Source organism: Panthera onca, chromosome D1, assembly GCF_046562875.1.
Source record: "Panthera onca isolate mPanOnc1 chromosome D1, mPanOnc1 haplotype 2, whole genome shotgun sequence".
Lineage (NCBI taxonomy): Eukaryota > Metazoa > Chordata > Mammalia > Carnivora > Felidae > Panthera > Panthera onca.
In genome coordinates, this window is record NC_138348.1 from 48,284,493 (window position 1) to 48,310,024 (window position 25,532).

General features: G+C 46.2%; 2 protein-coding genes across 7 annotated transcripts in view; one reads left to right on the forward strand and one right to left on the reverse strand.

The window, feature by feature from the left end:
* Positions 1–12,400: 12,400 nt before the first annotated feature.
* Positions 12,401–16,191, reverse strand: ADM (adrenomedullin). 3 transcript variants are annotated; one of them, XM_060606005.3, is made up of 4 exons: positions 14,622–16,191; positions 14,037–14,155; positions 13,736–13,885; positions 12,401–13,524 (listed from the first exon to the last, which is right to left on the reverse strand). In XM_060606005.3, exons 2-4 carry the CDS (start codon positions 14,132–14,134, stop codon positions 13,209–13,211), a joined length of 564 nt encoding a protein of 187 aa, XP_060461988.2. In that variant the 5' UTR covers positions 14,135–14,155; positions 14,622–16,191; the 3' UTR covers positions 12,401–13,208. The 3 variants fall into 3 exon arrangements, with proteins under 3 accessions (XP_060461988.2, XP_060461986.2, XP_060461987.2); XM_060606003.3 differs by having other exon boundaries at positions 12,401–13,527; positions 14,622–15,802; XM_060606004.3 differs by lacking the exon at positions 14,622–16,191 and adding an exon at positions 14,362–14,546 and having other exon boundaries at positions 12,401–13,527.
* Positions 16,192–23,523: 7,332 nt separating this feature from the next.
* The window catches only part of SBF2 (SET binding factor 2), a 490,796-nt gene continuing 488,787 nt past the window's right edge, over positions 23,524–25,532 (forward strand). For 2 of the 4 annotated variants that reach the window (XM_060605981.3, XM_078433202.2), the window contains exon 1: positions 23,524–24,137. In XM_060605981.3, coding sequence (XP_060461964.2) covers positions 24,083–24,137 — 55 coding nt within the window. In that variant the 5' untranslated portion in view covers positions 23,524–24,082. The remainder of the gene's footprint in view (positions 24,138–25,532) is intronic. The other 2 variants (XM_060605979.3, XM_060605980.3) reach the window with 2 other exon arrangements.

Sequence of the window (25,532 nt, forward strand, 5' to 3'; positions counted from 1 at the left end):
ACTGGCTCTTGGGTCCTGCAGCAGCCAGAAAATGAGATCTGTATGCCAAAATATTCATTAGAATTCCCTTTTCAGTCATTGTTCAGAAAGAAAAGTTTCCTTCTGGCTCCCATCTTCATGCTTTTAAGTAAAGTCATTAATATGCCAGATTTTTTAAAGGATTGGTCAGAAAACAAGATTATGTGCATACCTTGTATTTTGCATTAAAAAACATCTTGAAAAGGACAAACATCCCTTTGCTCTCATTCTATTACCCTGAAGAAAGAATTGTTTTTGCAGCCTTGAAGTTAGCTGGTACTCTCCACCCAGGCCTCCTCCTCCAAGCTCTCTTGAAAAGACATAATCCTATAAGCTTTGTAACCGGATGTACTAGTGAAGCAAAGCTTGACCCTCCAGAGCAACTGATCAGAGAAGATAGTTTAATTCCTTCTGCTCTTCACTGCTCCTTTCTCACTGAGTATAAGATCTTAGAATGTTGTGTAAGGGAGGAAACTGAGATGTCATTGATTTCATCTCCTCATTTTAAAGATGATTATTAATCCAAGGTGAAGTGGTACAACCATTGTTTCAGCTTTGGGTTGTAGCATGGGGAAAGAGCAGGTGTTTTTTTTTTTTTTTTTTTTTTTTGATCGGAGCATCCTTGGTTGTTACTATTAAAAACAGCTGCCATTTAATGAGCATTTACTACACTGCCAGGCACAGAGCTGAAGCTGTCATATACGTTGTCCTCACAACAAGCCTATAAGGTACGTAAATATTATTATCCCCACTTTATAGCTAATGAAATGGAGACTCAGGTTAAGGGATTTGCCCAAAATTACAGGGCTAGGTGGAGGAAGAATCCATGTACAAACTCAAGGCTGCCTGACTTCAAAGCCTATGTCCTTTATTCTTCCCCCATGCTGCCTGCTGAATGAAACAAGGCCAGAGTACAAATCAGTTTGGGCTCTCACATCACTTTAATTTTTCAAATAATGGGGTGAGGAAAGAGTTCCTCCACAGTGATAAAGTAGAGAAGAATGCCTATATTCAGGCGGTCCCCAGTTACCAGAATTTGCAAAGATATCAACAAGAACCATATAGATGCAACTATTTCCCATTATCTACTTGTCATGTTTAACAGAACAGTTTACTCTGAAAGCTTTGAAAGACTTCCCAGCTTTTAATAAAAGTTGGATGATTCAGTGTTGACAATTTTTCTCTCATTTAATAGAAAATTGGTGGGGGAAATTCGGAATGAATGCTTATTTTGGGAAAAAAAAATATTTGGAGGATTGTTTTTTATGCTCCAGGTCATACAGAGCTGGGAGAGCAGATGTGGTATGAATTACGGAAGTTTATCTGATGATTGTCTACAGTGGCACAGATGATGGAGTTATTGCCTGGAAACGCTTGAGTTTTCCACTGAAACATGGGCTGGGAAAGAAACTTTGATGTTTTAGGAAAACTAATAAAGTTAAGATAAAGTTGGAAACTCATGTGTTAGACTAAGGAACATGAGATGGAGACATTCAGGGGAAACGTCCACATTTGTTAACCTAGGTGCCAGTGAAAACTTCATGTAAACTGAAACTTTACTTTCTCCCAATGAGACAAATCATTTACCTGGATTAGTTATAAGTAACCTGCCTCTTCCCTGCTCCCACAGCTCCTTCTCTCTGAAAATGAAGTCATTTAAAACCCTCTGTAGGTAGGTATATGCCTGCTCAGGAAGTCTTAAAGGAGCATCACTTCCATGTTGGGATTGTTTCAGTGTCCAATTTGCTCATTCACTGCTACCCTCCTAATCCAAGTCAACATCATGTCTCATCTGGACCACTGCGACAGCAGTATATCCAGTGCCTGGAACAGGGCCCACAACAGAGTAGGAGCTTAAAAAAAGATTGCTGATTGACTGATTGATTGATTGATTGATTGAATGACATCCTGCTTGCCTTTAATCAGTGACCCAGTGCTGGTTCCTTGACCCTTGTTGTATGCCTGGTATCAGACATGATATCCTATCTCCAGGACTAAAGCCCTGCCCTGTTCTCGCTGATCCCTCTGACAATAGTTAGAGCTGCCGTAACAAAAATGCCATAAATTGGGTGGCTTAAACAATTGACGTTTTCTCTCGCAGTCCTGGAGGCTATAAGTCCAAGATCAAGGTGTAAACTAGTTTGGTTTCTTCTGAGGCCTTCCTCTTGGCTTGCAGATGGCTGCCTTCTCACTGTGCCCTCACATGGTCATACTTCAGTCTACTTGTTGTCTGTGTCCTAATCTCCTTTTTGTATAAGGACACCAGTCATACTCGATTAAGGCCCACACACAAGACCTCATTTTTCTTTAATTATCTCTTTAAAGGCCTTATCTTCAAATTACAGTCACATCCTAAGGTTCTGAAGGGTAAGACTACAACATATGCATTTGGGGAGGGGAAACACAATCCAGCCCATGACAAGCTGTCACAAGCATTGTCCTCTCTCTGTCTTCTATAGTTGGACATCCCTGAGGCCTGCCTATCTTCTGCTCCTATAATGCCTATTGCTGTGTTCTCTGCCATTCATGATGCCTCGTTACTTCCTACTGTTCCTCCTTGATGCCAGTTCCTTATAGCAAAACCATCTGTTGTCTGTTACCTCGTCCTGGGCTGGCCTTCTTCCCGTCACCTGCGGCTGGTGTTCTTGCCAAACACCTGTCCCTGCTGGCTGCAGTTAACCCTTCTATTTCTGGCTGTGTTACTGGATACAACCCTAAATCTAAAACTAACAACTAAAAAACTAAATAAGCAAACTAACTATTGGTATCAGTCTGTTATAATCACTGGGGTACATTTTTGAAATAGCTTAAGAGCGATAACATCTGGACTGAATAAAGTTAAGTGGTCTCACAAAGATAAAATTTTACTCAAAATCACACAATGGCATTATGCCCCACAGAGAACCTAGTTCAACTGGTTTGGGATGGGGCCTGATGAAGTTTCGGGGTGATGGTGGGGTTTGGAGCCAATGGCCAAGAAAGAATTATTGAAGTCATCTTTGGTGCAAAAAGGTGATTTTATTAAAGCACGGGGGGATGGGACCCATGGCAAGAAAGAGCTGCACTGGGGTTGTGAAGAGTGACTGGTTACATACTAAGGAGTTGGGGGAGGTAAAGTCAAGATGTTTCTTAAAGGAATTTCCATATGCTAAAGAGAATTTACAGATTACTGGAGGCCTAGCTATTGTTAAACTAAGGTTGCTTTTCCCTCTAGCAGAGCATTAACATTAAGACAGTAGGGATGGGGCACCTGGGTGGCTCAGTTGGTTAAGCATCAGACTTTGGCTCAGGTCACGATATCACAGTTTGTGGGTTTGAACCCTGCATAGCACTCTGTGCTGACAGCACAGAGCTGGAGACTGCTTCGGATTCTGTCTCTCCCTCTCTCTCTGCCCACCCCCCTGCTCATGCTTTGTCTCTCTCACTCTCAAAAATAAATAATAAACAAACAAACAAACAGAAAAGACAGTAGAGAGTTCCTGGACTTTAGGCTATCGATAAGATTGCCCTTTTTTTGGTAATCGTATCAGTTTAACCATTTGTTTTCTGTCCTTTCCTTTGTTCTTGGGCAGCCAGGAGCCCCTGAGAATATTATACATATCCTACCTTGGTGGTGGGGGTGGGCAAGGTGGGGGGTTGCTAGCTTGTGCTTGGCCCTCAGCTTGCCTTCTAGTCCCTCATCAGGGCTTGGGGTCAGTATTTTTTTTTTTTTTAACCTCTTCCAAGTGATTTTATTTTATTTTATTTCAATTTATTTTTAAATATTTTATTTTTAAGTAATTTCTACACCCAACATGGGGCTCAAACTCACAACCCTGAGACCAAGAGTCACCTACTCTCCACCAACTGAGCCAGCCAGGCACCCCTCCTCCAGGTGATTTTAACGGGCAGAAGAGGTTAAAGATCACTGCTTTAACAGGAGAAACAAACCCATCCAATTCAGACAAAAACTAGAGCACAAGAGTGAAAGTAGGCTGGGAGATCCTGTCCCACGTGTGACTTGAGAATATAATGCACTGAGTCTTTCAGTGTCCGGTCCCACCCAAATACAGAGGTGGGTGACTCACCCTATATCTCCGGCACCCATTTGGTGTAAAGTGCCCACCCTTTGGTCTAAGAAGCTGGGGGTGACTTCATAATGTCTTCTACCACACAGAGCAACCAAGATGGAGCTCAACAATGACCGTGGGCACAGGCAAGCATCACTTCTGCTGGGCCACCTGAGTGTGGCTGATGATGAAAGATACTTCTCCCCCCACACCCCCACCTGCACCTGCCCTGCAGTGGTAAAAAAAAAAACAAAACAAAAAACAAAAAACAAAACACAAAAAAACCCAACCAACCAAACAAAAACACAGCTAATGAGGCTCTTCAGCGCAGCAACAGTGGGACTCACTCAAAAGGCGGATGAGCTCCAGGCATTGATCAGCCTCCACAGGCTTCCTGTGGCTGACTGGCGGCAGTCTCTGGAGGGTGCTGTCCTCTTCATGGTGGGGCTTTTCCCCAGGCCTCCCTCCAGCCTCCTAGGTACCAGCCCTCCCCCAGGCCAGAGGATGCTTGGGTGAAAGGGCTTAGTCTGGCACTCTCTCTAGACTGTTTCCAATATGTCCTTAGGGCAAAACCCGATCCCTCAGGCTTCCGGGCCTTCCTTTTGATTCTCAAGGGCTTTTTCTTCTCTCAACAAAACCTGGTTCTCTGCAAATTAAAGGCTTTGGCTTTCAAAACTATTGTTCATGATGTGGGCTTCAAGAGGCTATTTTAAAAGTCAGAAAACTGAACATTGACTGTTTTATTCTGACTGTTTCTTTCTCTTTGCATTCCGGTTGTACCAATCCTAATTCTCTTCCAGGCAATGCCTCTGATTTACTAGGGAAAAGGTCAAGTGGAAAAAGTGTAGCAAAGAAAAGCACAAAGATTAACAGTTCAAGATACTCTGTCTCTGTAAGAAATACTACAACATTGACCACTCCAGGGCCCCACCCGACCCTGACAAGTGAGCAGGCCAGGATGTTCTGGCTGAGTTTACACAAGCACAGGGAAATGGAGAATCAAGATTTATCTTGATAATAAAAGTTCTTTTTTTTTTTTTTAATTTTTAAATGTGTATTTACTTTTGAGAGAGAGACAGAGCGTGAGTGGGGGAGGGGAAGAGAGAGGGAGACAAAGAATCTGAAGCAGGCTCCAGGCTCTGAGATGTCAGCACAGAGACCAACCCAGGGCTTGAACTCACAAGCCATGAGATCATCTGAGCCAAAGTCAGATGCTTAACCGACTGAACCACCCAGGCACCCCTTAATAATAAAAGTTCTAAATGTGAATTATGAAAACATTGTTTTCTTCAACAAGTCGATGGCATGAAAACAAAAGGGAGAGGGGTTGCTCAAGATTAAAAGAAACTTTAGAGATACGACATTCTTATTTGGAGTCTGTTTTGAAATAACCACTGTCAAAAGACATTTTTGAGGCAGTAAGGCAAATTTGATTATGGAATGGGTATGAGATGATACCACAAAATTACTGTTAATGTTAAGTGCGACAATAGCATTTGGTTATGTAAGAAAGATTTTTTTTTTTTAAACAGATGTATATAGAAGTGTGTGTGGGGGTGAAATGATATAGTGTCTGGACAGTAGACAGGAGAGTAAAGAAGGAAGGATGGAAGGAAGGAAAAGAAAACCAGGTTCTTTGGCAAGAAACAAAAAACAAAACAAAATTGGGATAGATGAATTAAGCGTGGCAAATTCTTGATAAGTGTTAGTTTATATGTTTATTTTATTTTAAAGAGATAGAAAAAGAGAGAGAGAGTGTGTGCAAGCTGGAGAGAGTGGCAGAGGGAGACAGAAAGAATCTTAAGCAGGTTTCATGCTCAGTGCAAAGCCTGATGCACAGCTTGATCCCACGAACCTGGGATCACGACCCAAGTCAAAATCAAGAGTCAGACGTTCAACCGACGAGCACTTAGGAGCCCCAATTTTTATTTTATTTTTAAGTAAACTCTACACCCAGTGTGGGGTTTGAACTCACCACCGCAAGATCAAGAGTTGTATGCTCCACTAACCCAACCATCCAGGTGCCCCTGATAAGTATTAGATTTTGACAATAGGCATGTGGAAGTTCATGTTATTATCTCTATTTTTTGTGTATGCTTGAAAAATTGCATAATAATTTTTTTAATTGTAAAACTAACACAGGGAGAGATGGACTGAGCAATAGAAGAGAATAAAAGGACCAGAAGCAAATTCAAGTATTTAGTGTTTAAGAATTTAGGGAGTGGGGGGATTGGTTAAATAGGTGATGGGGATTAAGAAGTGCACTTGTGATGAGCACAGGATGATGTGTGGAATTGTCGAACCACTATATTATACACCTGAAACTAATAGAACACTGTGTTAACTAACTGGAATTAAAATGAAAACTAAAAAAAAAAAAAAAAAAAAGAATTTATTATATTACTGACTTGCAGGCAGATGAACTCTCTTCAAATAAAATCTGACATAGAGCCCCAACATATAAAACAAAAAAAGAATAGGACTGCTCCATCTGAAGCTGCAGTAGGAATCTGGCTCTTTTGCTTCCTCTTTGTCTCCCCAGGAATCTACAGAAATAACTCAGGAAAATCCTGTGGCTCTATAGAACACAGCTTGAAAACCTCTGTAGTATATGCAAAAGGAAACCTCTCAAATCCTGCAGAAAATGCGTACTACTTAGTATATGTACTAGGCAACTGGCCAACGATTTGGGAGAAAAGAAATCGAGTTAAATCCCTACCTCACATCAGACACCAAAATAAATTCCAGTTGCATAAAAATATTAAAAATACAAAATGAAATTACAAAAGTGTTAGAAGAGAGGCATATGGGTGGCTCAGTCGGTTGGGCACCCTACTCTTGATTTCGGTTCAGGTCCATGATCCCAGTGTCACGGGCGGGATCAAGCCCTGTGTTAAGGTCTACACTCAGCATGCTTAAGCCTGCTTAAGATTCTTTCTCTCTCCCTCTGCCCCTTTCCCTGATTTGCGCCACATGCTCTATCTAAAATAAAATAGGTGTGACTGGGTGGTTCTGTCAGTTAAGTGACCAGCTTCAGCTCAGGTCATGATCCTGTAGACCCTGGGTTCGAGCCCCACATCGGGCTCTGTACTGACAGTTTAGAGCCTGGAGCCTGCTTTAGATTCTGTGTCTCCCTCTCTCTCTGCCCCTCCCCCGTTCACACTCTGTCTCTGTCAAAAATAAATAAACATTTTAAAAAATTTTTTTAATTAAATTAAATTAAAATAATTAAAAATAAAAGAAAGCTCATGCTCTCTCTAAAAAAATAAAAATAAATACATTTTTAAAAAGTGTTAAAAGAAAAATAGGCAAATATTCTAAAATACACAGAAAGACCCTAAGGAAACCAAGAAAAACAGAAATTATAGGGGTGTCTTGGTATCTCAGTCACTTAAGCATCTGACTTCTGTTTAGGTCATGATTTCATGGATTTGAGCCCCATGTTGGGCTCTGTGCTGACAGCTCAGAGCCTGGAGCCTGCTTGAGATTCTTTGTCTCCCTCTCTCTCTGCCCCTTCCCCACTTGTGCTCTCTCTCTCTCTCTCAAAAGTAAATAAACATTTTTTAAAAGACAAAAATTATAAAGGGAAAGATTGGTAACTTTGATTACATAAATATCTATAAGTTTTGTATGGCAAAAAAAGCACACTCCACAAAAAGGAAAAAAAGGAATGTGCGAACACGATGGACTTTAATATTCTTAATCATTAGGTAGTATTTCAAGTCAACAGGAAAAAACAAACACTCCAACAGAATAAAAGGATCAAGAATATATATATATATATATATATATATATATATATATATATATATACAGGGGTGCCTGGATGGCTCAGTCGGTCAAGCGTCCGACTTCAGCTCAGGTCATGGTCTCGCAGTTCATGAGTTCTAGTCCCGTGTCAAGCTCTGTGCTAACAGCTCAGAGCCTGGAGCCTACTTCGGATTCTACGTCTCCCTCTCTCTATCTCTCTCTCCCCCTCCCCTGCTCATGCTCTGTCTCTCTCTGTCTCTCAAAAATAAATAAATGTTAAAAAAAATTTTTTTAAAGTATATATACATATATATATGGAGAAAGAGAGAGGGAATATAAATCATCATAAAGATATGTTAAAGAGGGTTCCTATGAAGGAAATGGAAAGGGGTATGGATATTAAAGGAGAAAAAATTAAATAATTAAAATAAAACAAGAGAGAAGCCCAGAATAGACTGGTAATGACAGTTTGCTTAAAATTGAGGAATATGTTTAATTCAGCTTCCTGCACTTGAGTTCAATTTGTATATAAATGTATATGTATTATATATATAAATGTCCAAAAGGGTATATACTAAGATATTAATAGTAGCTATCTCTAGGAGTGGTATGAAAGGTGAATCTTTTTTCTTCACTGAATAAATATCGTATAATAAGGAAAAGGCATTTTTTTTTTTTTTATGTTTCAAAAACTCAATACTCAGAAGTACTTTCCTGCTATTGGACAAATGCACAATAATCTACTAAATTCAGCCACCTGTGTGATCACAGTCATTTTATTGTTTTTCCAGAATGTTCCAAAATAGCTCTGGAATAAGATCAGTGGGACCACCAGATAGCTATCTAGCCTCACCCTTCGTCCCATGCAAATAGAGATCAAGCCTCCAACCCAGCTTTGGCAGAAACCTCCATAGGACCCAGGATAACAAGGCCTTCTCCTTGGCTGAGGAGGAGGAAAGGCTGAGGACTGCTTCAACTTACAGCAGTCAGCTTACAACAGTCTCTGAAAAGCCGCCTTGGGCAACAATTGCCAAAGACAAAAGGTTCCACCTCAAGAGTGGAAACTCTATTTGTAGCTTTGTAGACACAGGTGTTCTTACAGGCGACTAAAGACCTACAGAGTGGGACTGTGTTTGGCCAGGAATAGCTCAGAAGGCCTTCCCCTCAGAAGCCAGCTCTTGAGGCCTTCAGGGTATGTTCTAACTATATTTGGCAATTAAAACCAAAGAGGTCAGTGGCTTAGCTCAGGGGGGGGAAAGCTATTCCTGATTTATAACCCCTGCTTCAAACTAGGACCAAGAATTTTAAAACTCACTTCATTTATTTATTTTGCACTCACTGAGCATACCACTAAAGACGTTTTCCCTTCCAGTCCTACCAGCCTCATGTAAATCTTCCAGAACCACAGGTGTAAATCACCTACCCAAGCCATCTTCATATTAGAGGACATTTGGGGACACCTGGCCCGAAAATCCAAATGTTAAAATTATCCCACTTACTCTCCATGTATTTGTAGCATTAAAATAGACTATAGCACTTGGGTGCAAATTCAGACTCTAGCACTTACTACTCACTGTGTGACCGTGGCTAAATTCCTTTGTGTCTCTGAGGTTTAATTCTCTTATCTACAAGTAGAGATAATAACATCTATTTTAGAAAGCTGCTCTAAGAATTAAATGAGATAGGGGTGCCTGGGTAGCTCAGTCGGTTAAGCATCCAACTTTGGCTCAGGTCACAATCTCATGGTTTGTGAGTTTGAGCTCTGCATCGGGCTGTCTGCAGTCAGCAAAGAGCCCACTTTGGATCCTCTGTACCCCTCTTTCTCTGTCCCTTCACTGCTCGTGCTCTCTCTCTCTCTCTAAAATAAATAAACCTTTAAAAAAATCTTTAAAAAAAAGACTTAAATGAGATCAGGTGTACAAAGTGGCTAGGAGAATATATGATACAAAGCGGGTGCTAAGAAAAGAATCCGTTTCTATCCTCCCCCATAACTCCCTTCCACTCCTGTTCAGCCAAGGTGTTTGGCTTCTCAAGAAATTGCCCAGTATCCTTCGTCTGATTACAAGTGGATGGTACCATTCCCACAGCCAGCAACAGTAGCTAAAGATAAAAGTTGTGACTACTCAGCTGAGGACATGTCGAATCAGCTCACAAATGACTCATCACTGTTGATAAATGATGTGTTCTTGGCATTAGGAGGCCTTATCCTGACAAGCTTCAACACCTTATGAAAAAAATCCAGAAGGTAGGTTGAATGGCTCACAGAGAAGGTCCCAGGGGTTGATGGTGACCTTCAGTCAATTCTGAACTTGTACCACACTGGTCATAGGAGGGTCTTCTGTCTGTTCAGACACATCTCCAGTCACAAAGTTTTCAGTAGTGAAGGACTCCAGCCGAGCAGCTGCCTTGTTCGTCTCTGAGCTGAACCATCTCCTTCATTGCCTTGGATTCCCTTAAGGGAGTCATAAGACTCCTTGGGCTAAAGGCTAGATGCTCATTCCCTGCTCAGAACAGCCCTAAGCTAGTGTCCAACCTGCCTTTGGCAGCTTTGTCTCCTGCCTGAAGTCCTGCCAGGGTGAGGTTTGGCTGGAGGGTTCTGTGGCTGTAGGACAAACCTTGGTTCAAGGAAAAGGGTATTTAATCCTGAGCCACTGTCTGTGAGGCCGAAGTGTTTGCTACTCTCTGCAGCTTCTATAGCCCCTTCAGACCACCCAGAACCACTCACTGACACAGAAATTCCATGGCTGGAATTTTTAGTCACTCCTTCATTCATACATGCCCTGTACCTTTTACAATGACTGGCACAGAGTTCTCTCTGAATTTTTATTAAAAGAACCTTGATGACAAGGATGGTCAGTTGCTGCATTTGTAACCTTCTCAATTTTGATGAACCTCACAAAATTAAGATAAAATAGGACAATGAACTGTATGAATACTGACACTATTAATATGGACCCCAGACCTAGGACTGATCTCTTTTGCTACTGTATATACAGGTTTTTTTCTGAAAGTAACTATCCCTGGCCCCCAGGGTAGCAGGTGTGGGGGATGGGCTAAATGGGTGATGGGCATTAAGGCAGGCACTTGCTGTGATGAGCACTGGGTGTTATATGTAAGTGATGAAACACTAAATTCTACTCCTGAAACCAACATTACACTGTATGTTAACTAACTGGAATTTAAATAAAAAATTGAAACAACAAACCAAAAAAAGAAAAAAAAAAAAAAAACAGGAAGAAGAAGAAAAAGGCAAAAAAAAAAAAAAAGAAGAAGAAAAAAAGAAAAGGGTGTAAAAGGTCCAGGAAAAGGCAGGCTGCTGGAAACATTTCCATTCTCCAAACTCAGATTTTTCTCCACCAGTAAGGTTTCTGAGATCACCTACAAACATCAACATTTCAGCCATGCTTTGAAGTGGAAAGGCTAGGGACACTTGCTGAAAAGGACAAGCAGTTGATCTCCATCCTGGGTTCCCAGCACGTCGGATGAGACAAATGGGGCAGGGAACTCAAAATCAGGGGTGCTTCCTCTTATCCTCCCCTTCTGTCCTGTTCCCAGGTCCTCTGACCTTCTAGTCACTCACTGAGGCTTAGGTCCACCTTCTATCACCGAAACGCGGGTCAACCTTCTAAGATGATAAAGCTAGGCGGAGGAAGGAAGGAGGGAGCAAAAGGCAGCCTGGAGAGAAGTGGAGAAAAAAATGAAAAAACTTGGGGAGGAGGAAGGAAGAGGAGAGCGGCAAGAGAAGGCGGAACAATGAAGGTCTCAGGCCGTCAGAGGCGCACGATTCCGGCGGCACGTCCGTCCCGCCCGCCTCCGGCCAGCAGCTGCACGCTGCGCAGCGTGTGGGCGCTGAGTCACGGTCCCAAAACAGGGAGCCGCCGTGCAGGTCTGGGGGGGGCCGGCCCTGGTTGGCATCTGCAAACTGTTTTTTTCTTTCCTCTCTCATTAGGGCTGTGTGCTGACTCCCACGTAGGAGGACTTATTAAACCGCACGTACCGCCTGACGGCCCTCGGGTCGTACCCCGGCTGCCGGCTGGGGGCGCCACAGCCTCGCTGATGAGCCCGCCGGCTGGCTGGGGCACCAGGCCGGCAGAAGATTGGGGTTACTGGCGTGGCTGCCGGATTCCCGGAGCAGTGCGAACATTTTGCTGGAGTAGCTTCTAACTTTTACACCGCGGCAGCCCGGGACAACTCCTCACTTAGAAGACCTCGGAGACCACCCTAACTCTCCGAGGTGCGTTTTCTTTTTCGCACGGGGTTCCGCGAGAAACTCCATAAAATCTGGGACTCTGTTGCGCAACGCAGAGAGTCGAGTCTCCCCTCTGCGCTAGGGCTCATCCTACCTAACCCGGCCCGGCCGCCACGCGAGGCTGCGACTTGAGGAGCCTTCGCGAAGCCCGGACCCGCTCGCAGGACAGGCGCTCTGCGCGCAGCACAAGGAGAGCAGCGCACGGGACAGCTCCGCCCGCGCGCGGACACGGCCGGCTCGCGCTGGAGCAGCCGTGCCACCTTCCCACTCTAGGCGGCTCCCGGACGCGCCAGGACCAGGGGAAACGTCTCTCCCAAGACTCGTCAGCCGAGAATTAATCAGCATCGAGATAGTTTATTGATTTGCTATTTCGCATATCACCCATTTTATGTAATAGATATACAGAGACACGGTGCTTCCTTCTTCCACAAGAGGTAATCAGTCTTGCACGCACACGCTCTCACACATTCCACGCAGCAATGTTCCATCTCGCTCAGACATTCACGTATTAAAATAAGTGGGGAGGGGGGCAATGCAATTGCTTTAAAATGCCCTTAATACAATATATAACGTACAAAAATATCTCTATATCTGAAGTTACAAAAAAAATCTTGACAGCAACGAACTTAAATATTGATAGTTACCTCTATATATATAACACGCATTGCACTTTTCCTCGCTAGGTTTTGGAAAGTTCAAGTAATAGTGAGGCTTGCGCCCCGGTGGGGTGACAGTCCCCCGTGAGAAATCAGTTTGTGGGTAGGCACGGCAGGGACTCAGACCCCTGCCCCTGGCCTGGGTGGAGCGGGGGGGGGGGGGGGGGGGCGGGGGGGGGGAGGTCTCAAGCATCTGTATCTCAATTTTTCTCCTCTCCGTAAGTCTGGCAGACACTCCCTCGCATTCTTCTGCCCCCACGGGGCACCTGGGCCCGATTGGGAGGAAGGGAACGGTGCCTCCGAGGAGAAGGGGCTCTTGCAGAGCCAGGGCTCGCCGCTGGACGGTGCCTACCGGACTCCTGGTCTCTGCAGGGCTGTCTCAGCCCGGTCTCCGTCGGCTGAGGAGCTCGGTTCTGGGAAACCCTCAGCCCCCAGGGGAAGCCAGCGGGATGCATACGCGCGCCTGTTCGCTGCTGCCACAGGCGCCTAAATCTTAAGGAGGGTGTCGAGCACCTGATGCACCCGGGAGGAGGCCGGAACCGCGCGTGCCTGTGGCTCCAGGGACAGAGTCCAGTTGGGGCCAGTCTCGGGCAGGGAGCGCCGGCGCCGGCGGCCGTAGCCCTGGGGGCTAATCTTGCTCCTGGGGGCGACGCCGTCCTTGTCCTTGTCCGTGAACTGGTAGATTTGGTGCGCCAGTTTCTGCACCGTGCACGTTCCGAAGCGGCAGCCGAAGCTCCGCAGGCCCTGGAAGTTGTTCATGCTCTGGCGGTAGCGCTTGACTCGGACGCGGGCGGCGTCCAGACTGCTGGGGAAGGGAAGGAAGGTAACATGAGACCCCCATCAAGCAGGGCTTTGGCCTCAGCCACCAGGAATCGGAGCCATTCAAGGACCAGAGGGAACGGGAAACTGCTACCGCGGTCTGAACTGCCAGACAGCCCTTTAGATCCCCAGGGCCAGGGTAGTGGAGGAGAGTTCCCCCTTGCCCACCCCGCTTCGGCGCAGGGCATAGTTACCTGGCCTGGGGGTTGTGAGTGGCGACCTTCACGTCCTGGGGCCGAATGAGAGTCTGGGTTGGCCCGGCCTTCACGTAAGTGAGCCCTGTGGGGTAGCTGCTGGACACCCGAAGTTCCCTCTTGCCACGACTTAGAGCCCACTTATTCCATCTAGAAAACACAAATAGACTCGATTCGCGTGCGTCCAGGCGAGGTCCCGGTCCAGACGGGCTCCCGTTCACTTCTAACCCCTCGGGACCGACAGCCAGTTTCCCTTGTCTCCCAGGTACAAGGACTGAGGAGGGAGCTGCTTGCGACTCACTTCTTTCGGAACTCTGACGCCACGTCGAGCCGAGCAGTGTCCGCGCCCAAGAAGGCCAGGGAGCCCAGGTACATGAGGGCGACGGGAACCAGCTTCATGCCGGCGGCGATGTGCAAACCCTGGAAGGAGAGAGGGGCCGAGCGTGAGCACTCCGCCTGTAGCACGGCCCGGGCGGGGCACGGAGGACGTGTGGGGGCCCCCCGCTCGGGCAGGCTCAGCCCGCGCTCTGCCTGGCTCAGACGCTTATCTCGCCCGGGCGCAGAGAGGCGCCAGCTGCATTTGCACCCGCCGGGCGGGTGACGGGCCCCTCAGAGGAGGCCTTTACCTAGCGCCAGGCTCCCAGAGGTTCCCTGCCCAACTTCTCGTTATTTGGCTGGCGGAGTAGAAGGGAGTGGGTCTCTGCAGTTCCAGCTGTGTGCACGGCTGGACCCAGGATATAAGACGCAACCCGCGAAGGACCTTCCAAAATGGGTTGTACCCCTCACCCAGCACTCCCAGTTTCCAGCACTCTAAAGTCCCTCCCCCCACTACCCGCCCTCCCACCCCCCCCCACCCCCGCTAACCCGCCCCGCCTGTGGCGCCTACCTGCTGAGGGGGTGATCTGCCAAGGTCTGGGAGGTGACAGTCTGAGACGTCGCTCTGGCACTGGCAAAACCCCACCGTCCAAGCCGCGGTGAGAAACCAGAGGTGGCAAGGCTCGAGCTGTTCCGGCTAGTGTCACCAAGAAACCACTGAGTGTCCGGCTCCGGTGCCTCAGCTTTATAAGAGCAGAGGGGGCGGGGCTTGGGCTGCCCTCGCGCCCTCCCATTCTTCCCTCGGGCGCGCGCGGGCCTCTGCATTCGGGCGCGCGCATTGCAGCCCGAGGATGTGGGATTGCGGTGAGGGTCCCTCATGCCCAGAGGGCTCAGAGATGAGCTCCAGAGATTGGTTCAGGAACTACCACAAGCCTAAATCTTCAGAACATAAACCAGGGAGAAGTAGGGCCGGTACAACCTCTTGGGGTCCTTACTCAGGACCTATGCAACCCAGACTGTGAGGCCTGCTGGCACGGAACTGCAGCAGTCAGCGGGAGGTACCACGCGTATGGCCCGAACCCCGGACCTCGGGAGCGGTGGCCTCGAGTGGACCGCGCCCCCTGCCGGCTCGGCGCCTGACCTGACCGCGACCCCAGACTCCTGCAGAGCCGCAGGGGCAGGACACAGAGCAGAGACTGGAGGAGTGGGGCTCGCCAGCACCCCCCGAGAGGATGAGACTCCAAGGTTCTGGAATGGGCTAGAAAGATTTCGCAATAAGGGCAAGGCTCGGGAAGGCTGATTTGAGAATTGGGATTTGGAGGAGGGGAATTATCTGAAGCTTCAGAATTTAGTTGCCTATTTGGAAATATGGGAATAACTAAAATTAGGACGGACGACACCGTTTCGTTTCCTTCCCCTTGTAATCCAATTATTCCTTACAAGGGTACAACCTGAGAGTTTGTCTGGCTACCTTCGGAGACTTCATTCACCCATTGTAAACGTGTGGATTTACAGCCTGGAAGCACACTAATGCTTCACCTATGTTAATCGCTTTAGAGTTTACAAAACAGTCACATCCTGATCTTTGATCCAGACACCCACCCTTGAGTTAAGCGAGTTAAGTTAACATTACTGTTCTCATTTCCCAAGGAGAAAATTGAAGTTCAGAGAGAGGAGGTATTTGACCAAAGTCACACCAAAGGTAGGGAGCAATAAAGTCCTAACTCGGCCAGGGAAGCAAACACCGCAGACTGGGGCGCGGCATGGATATTTCTAGGCTGGGGTCATCATGCCGTCAGGGGGGAGAGAAGAATCCTAGCCCCCGCCCAAGGATTTATGCCTGTTCATGATGAGTCACCCCCAAGCACGTTTGTCACCCGTTTGTGTTCTTCCCTCACCTCTTCTTGACTTCATTTTCTTCTTTTCTGAGGGCCAAACTGGAAGGGAACTCAGCCCCGTGGGGCTCCCTAGTTCTTGGATTCCGGCTTCTGGTATCCTATCACCACCCACTGCCCCACTCGCAAGTCCTGAAGCCGGGTGCCTAGACCAAGAGGCTGTGGTCCCGGGACCATTGGGACTCTGCCGACCAGCTTCCAGTCCCCACCCCGTGGCTGTGTAAACGTGGGCAAATTAAGTTTCTCCATCTATGACATGTCTTCTGCAGATTTCTTCGCTTCCTACCTGCTCTGCCAAATTGGTCCTGAGACCCAATGCAAAGAAGACTGGGTGCTAGGTGGCAGAGAATGGCCTGGTCTGGACCACATACTGCTGGTTCAGCGGCCTTTTCATTCTCAGGACTGAACCATGGACATTTTACCCCGGGAAGGAATGGCTGTCGCCGATGTTATTTATTCTGAGGACTCTTCCCCCAAGGGAATCACCTGAATGGACCTGAGTTCTAGCTGAGGGTTGGGGGGCAGATTCCTGACTCTGGCTGTGGCACTGACTCTCGCAAGGGCTGGGGTCAGAGGGGTGCAGCGCAGCATAATGGCTGGGTTCCAGCCGCCTGGAGGGCTGCAGGGCTGTCACTGCAGCAGGCGGCTCTTCCGTTGGTACCTCAGACAGTGGATATTACTGCGCGCCTGCTGTTTCCAGGAGCCTCCCCCAGCCAAACTATTCTGCTTCTCTCCCACTTCCCATCTCTTCCTCAGGCTCTCCGCACCAACCTTGTCCAAGACAGGCTGGCTGTCAGTTTTGTCTGAGGATGCGAGTTACTTGTAGCCAGCTTCCAGTTGGGTCCGCGCCAATACAGGTTTTACTTTCATTTCCCTGGCGCGCGAGTCTCGACTTCTGTAAAGGTCAAGGACAGCTGGGCGCCGGCCCACAGCCAGGGTAGGTCCCGTGGTCTGGACTCGCTCCTTCCAGTTCCCACCAGCCCTGGGCGGTCGGTCTGCAGAGGACTCTGTGCTGTCCCTCGTTGCCTCCTCTCTGTGTCTTTTTGGAGAGCCTATGATTCCGTGGGAGTGGGTGGAGAGTGGGGGGGCGGGGGGTGGGAATTGGCTTTAGTTCCTCTGCAGGATCGCGAAGCGTGCTCTAGATGCAAACTTCGCTTTGAGCTACGGGCTGCTTCAACAAGCAAAGCAAACCCTGGAGGGGAGACTGGGCTCCGCTCCGCCTGGCTCCCGTGGCTACACCAGCGACTTAGCAGCGATACCAGGAATTCCCACCTGAGAGAGCCTTGGCACAATTCTTATCAGCCCAGGTGACCCTTGGCGCTCTAGCGCTTAGAGATCTGACGCTTGAAAACCCCCGCCAATCATTTCCCCACCCCCCATTTTTTTAAGTACTGAATTGGCAGCTCGGGATCTTGCTAGAACACCGTATCTTCGAAAGTGTGTGCGTGTCTGCGCGCGCGCGCGTTTGCGTAAGCGAGCGACAAGAGCCCGAGCGTTCCGTTGGGGGGTGATAGGGTATACGTTGTAAAAATACATAAAATTATACAAAATTTGCCAAATGTTGGCATCTTTTTCTCCCATGCTACTTTGGTTCGCTTAGTTAATCATCTCTGAAGAAACACACACACACACACACACGCACACACGAATGTGTTTTCAGTTACACGGTGGGATCTAGAAGAAAACCTCACAGGAGTTCTGCTTCTGGTAATTTGTTAACGTGAAGTTTCAAACAAGCTGCAGTGATTGGATTCATATTGAGTAGAAGGAAGGAAGGGAAGGAAGAAACATCTTTAAAATCTCACTGTCAAGAAAAGAGAAAAGACAAAAAAAGAAAGAAATTCTGGTAAATGATGGCCCACTTTTTTTGTGCCCAAGAATTCTTAAAGGGTCAGATTGTAAATAAACCCCAAAGCAGGGTAATTAATGTATGCATCCTGAAATCATACGTAAAGACACACAAATATGCTGAATATTTGTTATACTGGTGTCTCAATTGGTGTCTTCTTTACATTCCAACTGAATTATTTTTAGGCCCTCAATCCAAGCCTTATTGTTAGTGATGTTTGGAGTTTAAAAAAACTGTGGTGGTTTCTCAGCTAATATATGGACACATTCCCTAAAGCCAGTTTGACCACACTCAGCTCATGCAGAAAAACAATGAGAAGCAATATATTATATTAATGATAGTAAGAAGAATAAAACTGAGGAGCTCAGTGCATTGCATAATTATCTCAGATGCCTCTTTTTTTCAAACAGGAAAGTTCATAATGCATGTATTATTCATGTTTCAAAACCATGCTGCTAAGCTAAGGGCTTGTTTACAAAGCCCACTTGAAAACAAGGTTTAAGAAACTTCCTGGAAGTTTCTAAACACAAAGTGGTTTAGAGAAAGGACACAATCAGTTTTACAGATTTGATCACTCACAGGGAAAAGTAAAGCAGGATTCAAAACTTGGCACTTCTTTGGAATCTCTGACCTGTCCGAGGAGCTAATAAAATATAGATCCTTTCCAGAAAAATGCACATGTAAATAAACCAATTTAAGTATAAAATAGGCATACAATTTGCTGCCTCATTTTTGTGCAGAAACAATCAGTCCTGGGGCACCTGGTTGGCTTAGTTGGTAGAGCATACAACTCTTGATCTCAGAGTGGGGAGTTTGAGCCCCATATTGGGTTGTAGAGTTTACTAAACCAATTGTATATATATAAATCAGTCCTTGGGGCACCTGGGTGGCTTAGCCGGTTAGATGTCCAACTCTTGATTTCAGCTCAGGTCATGGTCCCATTGTTAGACTGAGCCCTGCGTTGGGCTCTGTGCTGGCAGTGAGGAGCCTCCTTGAGATTCTGTTTTTCCCCCTCTCTCTGCCCCTCTCCCTTGCTCATGTGGGTGTTCTCTCTCTCTCTCAAAATAAATAAACAAACTTTAAAAATATAGTAAAAAATCAGTCCTTTATGTGATAAGCCTCCTTGAAGCTTAAAGAATATAAGTTGCTATAGACAGATGAAAGAGAATACAGAAAAGATGGTAAACATATAGAAGCTTGTTATACTAACAGCTATAACAGAATAAGATGAAATGACTTCAAGAGAAATTTATTACTGATGACCCAATGATTGGTATTAATAAATGGATTATAAAAGAGATGATTAGACCATTTGGGTGTCATCTGTAGCCAAAAGTGTTAACAGGAGCAACCATTTTGCTGCCTGCCTCCAGGTGGGGATCCTATGCTATCAGATTAGAACCACTTTAATGAAGCAATTCTTATGCATGGGGCTATGTGATTTGAAAGTGCATTTATTCCTTTAACAACTATTTACTGAACACATATTACATGCATAGCTCTGTGCTGAATGTTGGGCATACAGTAATGATTAATGCAAACATCTTGTCCTCAATGAGTTTACAGGATGGTGGGTAGCCAGATGTAAATACATCTTCAAAAGAATAAATACATGATTATAAACTATGGTAAGTGTTCTGAAGGAAATGCAAAACTAGGGGGATAATGTTCCAAATGGAGGAAACAGCATATACAAAGCCTTAGAGGTGAGAAACCACTTGGTATATTAGAGAGAGGCTGGTATGGTTGAAACATGTTGAGTGAGGAAGAAGAGTGGCATGAAATAAGATCAAAGAGGTCATCAGGATTAGAGTAAGTAGGACCCTTTGGGACATGATGAAGATTTTGTACTTTATTCATGATGATGTGGGAATCTATCGACAGGTGTAAAGTTGAGAGAGACATGATCTGATATACATTTATTTAAAAGATCATTTTGGCTATTTAATGTGGCCTGGATGAAGGAAGAGCAAGAAGGGAAACAGTGGCAGTGATGGTACTCTGGAGAGACTGGTGAGGGCGTAGTCCACCCATAATCTCTATTAATTTACCCCTACACAGACATACACACACATGCACACATTCCACTCTAAGCTTCACGAATAGGGCCGGCTTTGTGGACATGCACCATGTTCTGTCACACAGGGTCCCACAGTTGGTTTAATGCTCTGTCACTGTTTTGAGATTCTTAATAATTTTTTAACAGAGGATCCTACGTTTTCATTTTATATTGGGCTCTACAAATGATGTAGCCAGTCCTACTCATCAAAAAAACATGCAAGCTAAGTAAAAGCAGCTTGCAAACTCTCACAGCACCTACTTACACTATAGCTGCTAATGTCAGGGGTACTTAATATGTGTCAGGATTCAACTATTCATATAATCAACATGTGTGAAAGCAACTACTGGACAATTTCCATCAGCCATCAGTGAAGCCTCCTTCCTGTACCCCAAACATACACCCAAGGCAGAAACAGTGTGTTTGCTATACAATTTAATTTGAAGATAAGGTTCATTGCCTGCTTACCGTCCTTAGTTTTTTTTATCTACGTGGAAGATCTAGAACCACCAATGAAGCAGGGACATCAGTTAGGAAGTCATAGCAATAGTTAAGGTGGAAGGTGGTAGTGGCTCAGATAGTGGGGTGACAATGGGGGTCAGGAGGAGTATACATATTTGGGAAGTGGGATCAATAGGACTGAGTGATGAACGCGGGGCTGAGAGAGGGGCATGTGTCGAAGGTAACAATCATTAAGATTTTTACCTAGGCATCTGAAAGGATGGGGATATGGCAATGGATCAGGCATTTTTCTAAATCGTGTCCTTTGCTACTGTAAAGACCATTTTAAGAAGTCCCAGCCCTGCTTGTGGACATTTGGTTAAGTCTAACTCTCATATTGCCTCTCTGAACTGTAGCGGCTAACCACAGGAAGCACTTGAAATGACTGTACAGATCAACCACTCACTCCGCAACAGCCAACTGTAGGAGCAGAGGGCTGATAATTCTTGCTCACTAGTAACTGGCTGCATTTTTGTCTTCTAAAACATAGATGAAAGGCATATGCTATGTTGCATATTCTTCTTCCCCTCCTGCTCCTGCCTGCCTTCAGTAAAACAAATCTGGGTTTTACTCCCTCACTCTTTGGTGAAAGGTGATGGTGGTTATCTCAAGGGGATGGTCTGGCCTTCAGCCAACCTCAGTAATCAGGTGCCTTGTTAGGGCTTATCAGTTTCAGCAGATTGGCAGTTGTTGGCTGAGAAGCAAAGCACAGCTCCAGTGTATGCTAAATATGTTCACATGTGTATATAAACACATGGTGCCTTTATACATATACCTGGGATATGTCAAAATCCCTATGCTACAAAACACCCATTTGCAAATGGAATGGCAGCCCCCCTATGACTCAGCAGATGGAATATGCCTAACAGCACACAATGTTTAATTCTAGGCTGTGAAAACAACTAAGCTTCAATTTAAAAAAAAAAAAAAAAAGTAAGTTAAAATTATTCATTTATTTAAACAAATTTTTTAATGTTTATTTATTTTTGAGAGAGACAGAGTGTGAGCAGGGGAGGGGCAGAGAGAGAGAGAGAGAGGGAGACAGAATCTGAAGCAGGCTCCAGGCTCTGAGCTGGCAGCAAAGAGCCCTACGTGAGGCTTGAACTCCCAAACTGTGAGATCATGATCTGAGCCAAAGTCAGCCACTTAACCAACTGAATCACCCAGGAGCCCCTAAAAAGTTAAAATAATTTAAACCAACACTTGTTAATAAAATAAAGCTCAACATATTTAAAAAGTAAAATGGGACTCCTATGTCAGGCTATATACAAAAATTAATACAAAATGGCCTAAATACAAGAGCTAAAACTATGAAACTCTTAGAAGAAAACAGGAGCAAATTTTTATGACCTTGGATTTGGCAATGGATTTTTAGATATGACACCAAAAGCCCAGAAAACAAAAGAAAAAATAGATACATTATATTTTATATAGTATATACATACAATGGAATACTATTCAGCCATAACGAAATGAAGTACTGATACATGCTATGGAATGGATGAAGCTTGAAAACATTATACTAAATGAAAGAACCCACAAAAGATCACATATTGTATGATTCCATTTACATCAAATATCCATAATAGGTAAATCCATAGAGAGCAAGCAAATGGTGGTTACCAGGGGCTGGGGGAGGAGAAATGGGAGTGGCTGCTTACTGAGTATGATAGAAATTATTTTGGAACTAGATAGAAGTGGTAGTTATACAACATTGTGAATCTACTGAATACCACTGAATTGTACTTTGAAAGGGTTAATTTTATGTTATATGAATTTCACATTATTATTTAAAGTTTTATTTAAGTAATCTTTATACCCAACATGGGGCTGGAACTCAACACTGTAAGATCAAGAGTTGTATGCTTTTCTGAGCCAGCCAGGCACCCCTTTGCCTTAATTTAAAGACACATAAAATGGGGAAGGAACATGACAGTTGCCTTAAAAATCTGAAAGTCTAACTAAAAGATAGATTTTTATTTCTGGGTAGTTCCAGAGAGAATAGGGGAAGTTACAGAACAACTGTAACATAATGAGTAAGACCTTTCTAATAGGGCTTTTAAACAGTGGAATGCGTGGCCTCCCAAGGAAGTAAGGTTACTTCTTACTGAAAGTGATCAAGTTGGATGATGAGCTCTTCAGGGAAGTTATAGAGAGGATTCTTACATGAGGTGTGACTGAGGCTTTTTTGGTTTAATTATTTTCAAGTTCAATCTGTTATCTTCTTTCCACCCCTGTAACTAGACAGATTAAGTTTGACCACAAGCAATTTGCATACAAATTCCTAGAGTTAAGGTATTCCTTCCTGGGAATTTTAGTTTTAGTGTCGCCCAAACCTCTCAATTTTTGGATGAAGAAAGTATGGCACAGAAAGAGGAAATGATCAATTATACTTTCAGAAATTGAAACTCCAACTTTCTGGACTCTGAGTTCAGAGTTCAAGCTATAGCAACTTCCTGTTGGTAGTTGAGGGGAAATTGTACATTCACTCTTTAAATATATTTGTTAAGCACCAACTGTATACCAGACAGATGTAAATGGTATGGGTCAAGTCCTCAATTAGTAAAGAGTAGCGATAAGCAACCACGAAGATGATCACATTTGCAAACCATGGAGATTCCCAAAACTTCAGCCTACCCCCTGTAACTTATCCGACTACTAAAACTTCCTTAGATACTAACAAATGACAACACAAACTCATCTGGGTGTTTCACCAGCCAAATTTGAAATGATCAATACTAGCAGCCAAAAAGAAAGCGACCTAGAGAATCTCTAGTGAGACCCACTAATTCTTTGTATTGCGTGCTTGAGTGGGTTATGTTGGAAGCCACCACCTGCTCCTGCTACAAGAGCCCTGGGACCGCGGCAAGGGCAGAAAACCTAGGCGGGAGGGGCTCCCTTGGGAGAGACAAAGCCTCCTCCCTCACACTCTATTGGACCCGGCCAGTTCAGGAGGATCCCGGGGATGCCGCGTTCTTTGGTGGAATCCAGCCACCCCCACCGGGCACTCCGGGGGAAGCCCAGGCCAACCGCCCCCAGCCCACCCAGCACTGAAGCACGAGGCGCCTCAAGATTGCGCAAAAGCCTCTCCCTCCCCCGCCTGCTCGGTGGCATGTTCCTAAAATTCCCATCTGCACAACATAAACAGGAAACGTGCAGCAAAAGCCCTGGCAGTGCAAATTCCGTGCTGCAGTCGAGGGCGGGAGAATCTCGTCTTTGGTAGGGGAGTAGTGGGGGGAGGGGAAGAGCCAAACTTTTCAGGAGACCCCTCAACGATCCTTGTCTCTTCTTCCCAGATCCAGAAAGAAAGAATAGAGAAGGCGGAAGGAAAGGACTCCCCGCTTAGGAAAAAAAGGGGAGGGGGCGGGGGGTGGTGGGCCACGAAAGGGCAACCAGGCTTCCAAGTGAACCACCAGGAGCGGCTGCGGTGGCGGGAATACGTCCAGCAGCCCACTCTACTAAGCCAGCAGTCCGAGCGACCCGGGGAGCTGCGGGGTGGGCTCACCCTTGGCCACGGGTCCTGGAGTCTGCGCGGGTGGGGGCGGGGGAGGAGCAGGCGCTCGGCTTAGCGCAGGCGCACAGCGCGCCTTGGTTGTCAAACATGGCTGAAGTGCCGCCGCTGCCGCTACTGCTGCTGCAGGGAAAATGCTGAGCCCTCCCGGGCCCGGTGGGCGGCGGCGGCAAGGGCGGCGACGGGCACCTGCTTCCCGGGCGCTGCGGCGGCGGCCATGGCCCGGCTGGCCGACTACTTCATCGTAGTAGGCTACGACCACGAGAAGCCAGGTAAGGGTGTGGGGCGGGCGCCGCCCCCGGGCCTCCCCGCCCCCGTCCCCCCCCCCCCCCCCGCCCCCACTCCCCGGCTGCTGTCCAGTGGGCTCTGCGGGGCTGGGCGTCGCAGCAGGGAGGCGGGGAGGGCCGGGCCGGCCGCGGCGGAGCGGGAGGTCGGTGTCCGGCCTTCGTGGCTGGGCTGAGCCTCACGGTGGGCGTGAGGGACCGGCACGAGGGGAGGGGGAGGGGAGAAGAAGGGGAAGAGGCCGCGTCCGCGGGGGCCCAGGGAGGCCCAGCTGGGCCAGCTGGGGGCGAGTCCGGGTGTTGCGACCCTCGCTCCGGAGGAGGCCGGGTACCAGGGGCAGCGCCCTGGTGCCCGCGGGATTGGGCCAGGATCTTAGGGCTAGGAGGGCAGGAGCCAACTGTGTTAAGTTCCTCGGGGATAAACTTCTGCCCTGCATCCTGAGTGAGTAACGAGTGACGCAGGGGGCTGTCCTCTCCAAAAGGAAATGCTGAGAGAGTCCAGTGCTACCTCACCCCTTCCTTGTCGGAGGCCTGTCTAGTCACCGCCCCAGTGAACCCATGGTACTGGGGAAGGGGGTCCTTGCAGTTTTAAACGTTTCTAGGAAATGCTCCCTGTTCTTTCAGGACAAGATATGGTAGTCATTTCAGAGTGTCTGAGCACTATCTTTTAAGTAAGGACAGTCATCCAACCGCTGAAGGTCTTAATGTTAATGTGTGACTAAAAAACCTTTTTTTGGATTAAAAAAGTTTTTTTGAGTATAATTGACACACAGTGTTTAATGCATGTTCTAATCTTCTAATTCATCGCAAAATTTTCTTCATAAGGAACAGTTTGGCAAATGCATTGTATTTTAATTTCATCATTGGACTTCTGCAACTTAAGAAAATTCAGGGTTCATGCACGTTTATTTTTGTATTTGCATTTCTTTGTATTCTGTAGCTAAGCATAATGTAATAAATTGAACTAGAAAGCACATGTATTTCAGGTTAATTCCAGTTGCACATTTGCAAGGAATTTTATACAGCAGCTGGTAGTCCCTACATCTTTCAGAGGAGATGCTGAGATTGTGTTTTGCTGATGGTTACAGTCATCTGTAGCGTCAGAATGTCATTGTGCTACCCATTCTCTGTCAAGTCCTCCTTTCACTATTACTCTTCTAATTTCCTTCAGTGGGAAATTTTTATTTAAAAACATTTTTTTTTTTTTAATGTTTACTCGTATTTGAGAGAGAGAAAGAGCGTGAGCAGGGGCGGGGCAGAGAGAGAGGGAGACACAGAATCCAAAGCAGGCTCCAGGCTCTGAGCTTTCAACACAGACCCCAATGCAGGGTTCAAACTCACAAGCCTCAAGAGCATGACCTGAGCAGAAGTTGTCGCTTAACCGAC

Excerpts from the sequence above, each read along its gene's own strand:
- ADM (XM_060606003.3), bottom strand. The coding sequence starts at position 14,134 with ATGAAGCTGGTTCCCGTCGCCCTCATGTACCTGGGCTCCCTGGCCTTC. Across the intron at positions 13,886-14,036 it reads GCGTCAGAGTTCCGAAAGAA|ATGGAATAAGTGGGCTCTAA; the intron begins GTGAGTCGCAAG and ends TGTGTTTTCTAG. Across the intron at positions 13,528-13,735 it reads ACTCACAACCCCCAGGCCAG|CAGTCTGGACGCCGCCCGCG; the intron begins GTAACTATGCCC and ends TCCCTTCCCCAG.